Source organism: Belonocnema kinseyi, chromosome 7 (genome assembly GCF_010883055.1).
Source record: "Belonocnema kinseyi isolate 2016_QV_RU_SX_M_011 chromosome 7, B_treatae_v1, whole genome shotgun sequence".
Lineage (NCBI taxonomy): Eukaryota > Metazoa > Arthropoda > Insecta > Hymenoptera > Cynipidae > Belonocnema > Belonocnema kinseyi.
In genome coordinates this window covers 100,434,247-100,442,350 of record NC_046663.1, presented here as the reverse complement: position 1 = coordinate 100,442,350, position 8,104 = coordinate 100,434,247, and the positions used below count along the sequence as shown (strand labels likewise).

The 8,104-nt window shown below is 31.3% G+C and overlaps 2 protein-coding genes across 2 annotated transcripts in view; both read left to right on the top strand.

Moving 5' to 3' along the window:
• LOC117176314 overlaps positions 1 to 3,153 on the top strand; it is a 5,376-nt gene extending 2,223 nt beyond the window's left edge. Inside the window, exon 2 of the mRNA XM_033366529.1 lies at positions 2,048 to 3,153. Within this exon, the coding sequence (XP_033222420.1) occupies positions 2,274 to 2,783 (510 nt within the window). The 5' untranslated portion in view covers positions 2,048 to 2,273 and the 3' untranslated portion in view covers positions 2,784 to 3,153. The remainder of the gene's footprint in view (positions 1 to 2,047) is intronic.
• LOC117176313 (juvenile hormone epoxide hydrolase 1-like) overlaps positions 1 to 6,444 on the top strand; it is a 30,808-nt gene extending 24,364 nt beyond the window's left edge. The window contains exons 3-6 of the mRNA XM_033366528.1: positions 4,594 to 4,942; positions 5,082 to 5,281; positions 5,449 to 5,683; positions 5,839 to 6,444. Coding sequence (XP_033222419.1) covers positions 4,594 to 4,942; positions 5,082 to 5,281; positions 5,449 to 5,683; positions 5,839 to 6,058 — 1,004 coding nt within the window. The 3' untranslated portion in view covers positions 6,059 to 6,444. The remainder of the gene's footprint in view (positions 1 to 4,593; positions 4,943 to 5,081; positions 5,282 to 5,448; positions 5,684 to 5,838) is intronic.
• The last annotated feature ends 1,660 nt before the right edge of the window (positions 6,445 to 8,104 follow it).

The window sequence follows — 8,104 nt, the reverse complement described above, 5'->3', positions numbered from 1 at the left end:
TGAAAATAAAATTAATTAGTATGGATTTATTTCGCAAACACTCCATCTTGTAAATCTATTTATATTTTCTATTCTATTTCTATTCTATTCTATTTCTATTTCTATTTATATATTCTATTGCTAGGTCCCCAACTCCAAAAAGAAGGCTCCTCTGCTTTCTGTTAATAATATTTCAATTCTTCGAATGAAAATCAATGAAATTGAATTAAATGATGGAAATCTTAAAGCAAAATGTTTAATCAATTCTGACCAAAACAACACATTTATTGTGACGCAAGCAGTTGTATTTGAAATAAGAAAAGATTCCAGAAAAAAGATAGGAAAATTATGATTGTCTATGATTGCAGAGTTTTCAATTGAAACTTGCCACCATGTAATTAAAATAAAATAAATAAATGAATAAATGAATAAATGAATAAATGAATGAATAAATGAATAAATGAATGAATGAATAATTGAGTAAATGAATAAATGAATAAATGAATAAATGAATAAATGAATGAATGAATAATTGAGTAAATAAATAAATGAATAAATGAATAAATGAATAAATGAATAAATGAATAAATGAATAAATGAATAAATGAATAAATGAATAAATGAATAAATGAATAAATGAATAAATGAATAAATGAATAAATGAATAAATGAATAAATGAATAAATGAATAAATGAATAAATGAATAAATGAATAAATGAATAAATGAATAAATGAATAAATGAATAAATGAATAAATGAATAAATGAATAAGTGAATGAATAATTGAATAAATGAATAAATGAATAAACGAATAAATGAATAAATGAATAAATGAATAAATGAATAAATGAATAAATGAATAAATGAATAAATGAATAAATGAATAGATGAATACATGAATGAATGCATAAATGAATAAATGAAAAGTGGATAAATGAATGAATAAATGAATAAATGAATATGTGGATAAATGAATGAATGAATAAATAAATGAAATGAATAAGAAAATGAAAATAAAATTAATGTAAATTCCATACTTTTCCCATTCAACATTTTCCAATTTTGGGCGCAGCATCTTCTTCTTTCAGTATTTTTTGTCGTGAAATCGGAGAAGAGAGAAAAAAGGTATATCCAGAAATTGAACGGATAAACCAGTTTTCTTCTTTATTTTTTTAATTTCTAATTTCTTTCAACCGACTGTAATCTCTAACAATAGGAAAGTTAAGTGAGGCATGACAGGCGCCCAATCTAAATTCTCAGCTCGATCCTAGGTTTACGATATTTTAAGTATCGTTGAAAAAATGACACTCTAGAGTCTAGAATCTAGATCACACTGTAAAAAAAGGTTGTGGAATTTTAGTACGCTAAACGTATGTAAAAAGTGAACTCACGCGCAGCGGCGTAAAATTAGTATAGAAATGTCTAAAATCGTACAAAAGTGTCAAATTCTCAACTGAACTAAAATTTAATATTTGACGTTAAATAAAACAACGGAAAGTGGAAAAATTCTCCAAAATATCAACATAACCTCAAATACTTTAATCATTAGGATCATATTAAGAATATATTTATAATTACGCAAGCTTATATGGCATAAAATTTATCATTTAAAATCAGTCACTCGCATTTATGCTTTCGCCGAAAGTGAGCTACAAAGTTTGCAAACTAAAATGTACGTTGGCTCATAACACGCAAACAAACGAGCGACAAAAGCTCTATCGCGAAAATTACACAAATGTGGAATATTATACGGACGAATCTAAAATCACTATAAAGTGGAGAAATTTTCGTTAGAAAATAGAAATTTATTCGCAGTCGGTAACTTTTCAGTCTGGGGAATTTTGCAATGTATAGCGTGAGTCCTTTTTTTACACACTCTGAACGTAGTGATTTTCAACACGTCGTATGAATTCATGCAATCTCATAGAATTAAACCTGTAAGAGACGTCATTCTACACAGCATGTGGAAATTTGCTTTCTAACCTGTAATTTTAATGCATCTAAAGTGACATTTTATATGTGTAAATTTACACTTTGACGTGCAATTTTAAAACGTATTTTTTACAGTGCACCCGCTGTTCCATAGCCAGCCAGAGGGCCCACGAACTATGGTCGCCATGAGTACACTCATGGTAGCGGTTTGTACATGGGCTAATATTCAAGCCTGAGGAAGCGCATTAATCCTTCAACGACTGAAGAACTATGGTCAAGTGATGAAACCAAGAAAAATTTCTGCGGAATCTGCAATGTTTTATTGAACATCCATGATGCAACTTAATGCGTACAGTGTACTATGCGAATACACATTAGATGTGGACAACTATATTTAAATACTGAGGGTAGATTCGTCTGCTCGTTCTGCATTAGGGGAAAGTATTTGTTGGACACTCAGGAAGATGGCTTTAAACGACTACAGGTTGAAGCTACAAAAATGAAAACATTTTCAGATGAAAATTGTGCACCAGTGAATGTCGGTGATAGTATAAGATTATTTGTTCCAGCTGTAGATCGGGGACTTCTAGATTTTAGTAATATTTTTCGGATCGTGACTCGTTTAGAAAATAGCGTTTATCAAATAGGAACCAAAGACGGTTTGCTGAAGGGTTGGTTTCCTCGAACCGAGATTCAAATTTCAAAAACCAGTGTAATAGAATTAACTGACATACATAAAGTTGGTGTACTTTCGTTACAAGAGGCAGCAACTAAACAATCAGTCAGTGGCGGTCAATGTTGCCCTTGGTTTAAAGCTGGTATATTATGCAATTCGCGTTGTCATAAGAGTTCACCTTGTTGTAACAAATGAACAAAAATACAACGAAAGATTCAAAGAAACGAATTTTTTATTTTCCAATCTTTCGTTAATCGAAGTTCAAATTTTATGTCGGCTTTAGGGTAACCCAACCCACAATTGTTCTGAACTTTTATGATTGCTTTATAGCGATTTATATGATAATTACACTTCATTATTATTACAATAATAATTATTATTATTATGGTACGCTTTCTTATTGGCTTAATGCTTAACTGTTTATAGAAAAAAGTCATATCGTAGGCCTATTGATCAATAGTCGGTATAAAATTAACAATTTCATCACGTCTTTTGTATAGTTTTCTTAATTATAATTATCCAGTTTGTACCTAAAATTTCTTTTTTTTAAAGCAAGTTTATTGTTTAATTCACTTTGCCACAATTGTACACTTTGTTATGATGAATGAACATAAATAAAACGGAAGATTAAAAAAAAATTACTTGTTGAAAAACTTTTCTTTGATGCTTCTAAAGATTGTAATTTTATTTGTAACTATCTTGAATAAAAAAGCACTGAAAAAAAATATTCTTTTGTACTTTTCCTTACTTATTTTAATAATCTGATATTATTTTATTTAAGATATCCATACTAACACACTTCGTGTCACATAACTATATAATTTAAATTGCAAATGGCTTAAAATTTCTAATAGGAACTCTTTTTATTATTCTTCGCTCAGAATATTTCCATGCAAAACAAATGAAAATTCCACATCCTTAAACTATATGATGAACCTTATGCATAGTCGTCTACTGGGCTGAAACGCTCTAGTTGAATAGCCGACTGTTCGCTTGCTGTTTATTCATCGTCGATTAGCCGACTACTAGCTTGCTGTCTATTCAGCGTCGATTAGCCGAACTGAAACTTCTTTCTAGCTAAAAATTCGCTCGACTCCCCAAGCAATGGAAAGTATCAATGTCGAATTTTTATGACGTGACGGAAAAAAAATAATAACTTTTTTAAATTTAATTCTTTTAACTTTTAACCTTCACAGTTACTCTTCGAACCGTGCAAAGCATAATCCCTGTAAATTTTATTACAAAATTCCCAAAACTGAGTGACTGAGGACGAGTTGAAGTCAAAATATAAATTAAATTTTGGTTCGATGAAAAAATAGTTTTTTCTATTTAGTTTGAAAACTAAAAAAGCTACAACTTTTTATCTAAGGAAAAAAATCTGCACAATTAAATTTCCTATTAAAATGTATGTTTGAAAAATTAATAAAAAAATTTCCCATCTCCATTTTCTTCGCGTAAACAATAGTTGTACCCGTTTCGAGCGTTCGCCCGGTTCTTGCATCCCGGCGCTCAATTGTATAGGAAACCATATGAAAAACTATTATAATTTGAGCCCGGGTCTAATGTAATATAAATAGAGAATATATTTATGTGATTCGTGTCCATACTAAATTTACATTGAAGCGCGGAATATTCCTGAATCTCGGTATAAGTCAATAACAGGAATCTTGGAATTGATTTTCGATTTAAATTAATATGTAAACAAGGCTCATAATCTGAAGCTCCTATACACATAATTGTAGTTGCTTTTGAAATTTTTATTATTATTATTTTCGCAAAACCGCTCAAAATGAACAGACATCAAGTAATTTCTAGAAAGTTTATCACCTCAAATTTCAATTTTCACAGAAACGAACCTTTTCCTCTTTTTAAATTAAATTGACAAATTATAAACATTTCCAGCAAAATCGAATTTATTTATCTCGCTTGGTAATTTCATTCTATATATTTAATAAATATAAATTAAAAAGTTGATTAATCAATCAAATTCATTATTTTTAAACAGGTCTAGATATCCACTTTTTGCACGTAAAACCCAAGGATGCGAAGGGGAAGAAAGTTTTGCCATTATTAATGCAACATGGTTGGCCCGGTTCAGCGTTGGAATTCTACAAAATAATTCCACTGCTCACTACACCAAGGCCAGAATATGATTTTGTTTTCGAAATTATAGCGCCGTCTTTACCCGGATTTGGATTTTCCAGCCCGGCTGTTAGGCCAGGTCTTGGAGCCAATCAAATTGCAGTGGTATTAAAAAATCTCATGCAGAGACTAGGATTTGAGAAGTTTTATACACAAGGTGGCGATTGGGGTGCCATAATTACTGCCAATTTAGCTGCCATGTTTCCTCAACAGTAAGAACCCTTAAAAATAAATTTAATCCGCATGGATCAGGAAATTTGTCTAATTATCACCTTCCTTCTTAAAATTTTTGTTTAATAAAGGATTAAACATACGGATAACTAAATTAATTGTACATTGGTAACATTTCAGTGTACTTGGAATGCATTCGAATATGTGTAATGTTCTAACACCTTGGAATTTATTCAAGGTATATTTATTCAGCTACTTCCCATCACTTATTTTGCCAAAAGAAGACTATCACTTGATGTACCCAATGAGTGAACATTGGTCCTCAAAAGTAGAAGAATCAGGATATTTGCATATTCAAGCGACTAAGCCTGACACAGTAGGTACGAAGTAAAAAGAAAAATGTGTTTTGTTTATTGCCTTTAAAAGTAGAAAAATATAATTTTGAGATTATAATTTTAATTTTAGTTAGAAAATAATATAATATTTACTGAAGTCTTGAAATTATTATTCTACAAAATTAAACTGGTAATTTTTGAATTTATTATAGGTGTTGCACAAAGCGATTCGCCAATCGGCATGGCAGCTTATATTCTGGAAAAATTTTCGTCTGGTACAAATAAAGCTTACAGGCTAAGAGAAGATGGTGGTCTTTTCGAGAAATACACTCCTGATGAACTTATCGATAATATAATGTGGTATTGGATACCAAATACCATGACCACCGCTATGAGAATTTATGCCGAAACTTTTAATAAAGGAATGCTAAAACCCGGAGCCCATAAGTAAGCATAAAATATATTTTTGCATTTTCATTCTAGTGATATTTTGAAAAGAATTTTTACGCAAACTGAAATTTCTATTTCTAGTCCCTTTTGGAATTACCATCTTTTCGATAAACCCTCCTTTCTATATATATATATAACAAACTCTTTTTCAGTGCGCCCATCAATGTACCAAGTGCCTGCGCTCAATTTCCCAACGAAATATCTTACTTGCCTCCATATCTTCTCAAAGATCGTTTCAAAAATTTAATTCGAGCAACAAAATTACCACAAGGTGGACATTTTGCAGCTATGGAAAATCCAAAACTCTTAGCTGAAGATGTTTGGGCTTCAGTGAAGGCATTTGAAGAAATTAAAAGGAGTAAAAGTACATAATAAAATAATTTCTAATTTATTATGTTATTAATTTTTGTATCTTTAAATAAAATTTGGATAACAAAGTCTTCTGATTCTTTAAGAAACTGTCAAAGTGAAAAATTAGTTTACACAATAAATCTGCAGCAAAAAAGGAGCCAATAAAAATGAAACTCATAATTTATCGGTAAATGAAAGCGAAAAAATAAAAGAGTCTAGCCGGGTAAGCATGGAAAATCGGTCCCCGCTCGTATCAGGCTGAAATTCATTTCAAATGTTTATCCTAAGGTAGCAAAAAACTACGAAGAATTTCAACCTTCAAATTGCATTTTTTGGAAGTTATGGAGCGGAAAAAGAAAATAAAAATCATCAATCATCTTTTCACACAAAAATCTATACATCCCCTAGATTAACATATTCTTCCCCTGGATTGATCGGATTGGTTAGGAAATAAAAAAAAAGTGTCGATATGGGAAGAATCTGGTCACGTGACCCACTCATCACATGGCCTTAAGATCTACTCCTATTACGTATAAAGTCTGTATTCGAAATAAAAAATTTTCTATTTAATACTTTTTGTGTAATGTAAACATTTGTTAAATCTCTTCAGCGTATAAAATTCAATGTTCTGAAATATCCTATTGTTTTTAAGAAATATTTTAAGTTTCTTATTCTTGTGTATATTTGTGTTCTGCAGTGAGCTCGTTGGCTCTTTAACATCATGTTGTAAGTTTCTTAATTGTGGTTATAACTGCGTTTATTATTTTTTTCCAAAATATACATTTTTTTAAACGTATGTCGATTCTGTAGTTTTCTTTAGCGATAACCAACTATGCTATTATGTTATTTGTCTAATAAGCAAGCTGTTCGTTAGGAATATTTCTAATGCGTTGAACTAACAAAATAATAATCTGTAGGTATTCTTCTTAAAGCAAAAAATTAAGGCAGAAACGATGTACAATAGAACGTACAAAAATACGTGCCAAAGGACATACCAAAGTACGTCCTCTACCAAAGATGTCCTCTATTCCCCAAAAGGGTTCAATTTTTGAGATTATTTAATTCCTTCTACTAAGTTCAGAAAATATGCGTAATAAATTGTTTTAATTTCTTTATGTGGAATATAAGTTTGGAAAATTTAATTTTAATAAATTCAAGTCCGCTTCTCTAGAATTAAAATTATTTGAATTCACACATTAATATATATTTCTGTGATGCATTAAAATATAAATAAACATAAATTTAAATATTTTTCGAATTTATAAGTTATAAAAAGATTTAATAATGAAAAATAGGTCAAATAAATGCGTTCGTTAAATTTTATTAAGTCGATTGAGAGGAATAGGATTGGGACTTTTTCTGTTCCCATTGGGCGATTTTTAGACATAGGAAAAATTGTGTATTCATAGAAATACAAATTCTTAATTTTTCTAAATTCTACGCTTATTACCGGAAACATACAATCAGCGACTCACTGTACCGGCCACGCAATTTTTATAATTTATTTATTACTTTTCTTTATTCAAACGCGTCCTCGGGTTGCGGATAGAGGGTCCCTGTACCAATGGTTTCTGCTGTATATGGTTACAAAAATAAATAGGCAGTCGCGGAATATTGTCCAGACGTGGTCCCGAAGGAATTAAGCCCCAAGCAGAGGTGTGAAAACAGTGCCGAAAGCTGAATGGCACCTGGGTGAGGTGTCTAGAACGGTGACTCGGGTATACCGGGCGACCTCTCAGAGTACGCATCCTTATCCTTGCATGTGGGGCTCTACAAGGATGGACGAACCCCTTTCCCTAGCTTCTCGTGGGAAAACCAATGGCAACCCCAAACATAGTTGTATTAAGTGCGGTTCAAACCAACAAAACGCGAAGGGTCGGCCAGACACTAGGTCGGCCAACCATGCTGACCACTCTAAAGCTGGGGGAGCCAATGAAGATGGATTCAATGCGATGGATCGGCGGAATCTCGAGACCTTCAGGTGGACGGAGTGACTGAATCACGATGTGTTAGAGTAGGCGTTCCGCTTACATAAATTATTATGTATAGAAAAAAATTTATTAATAT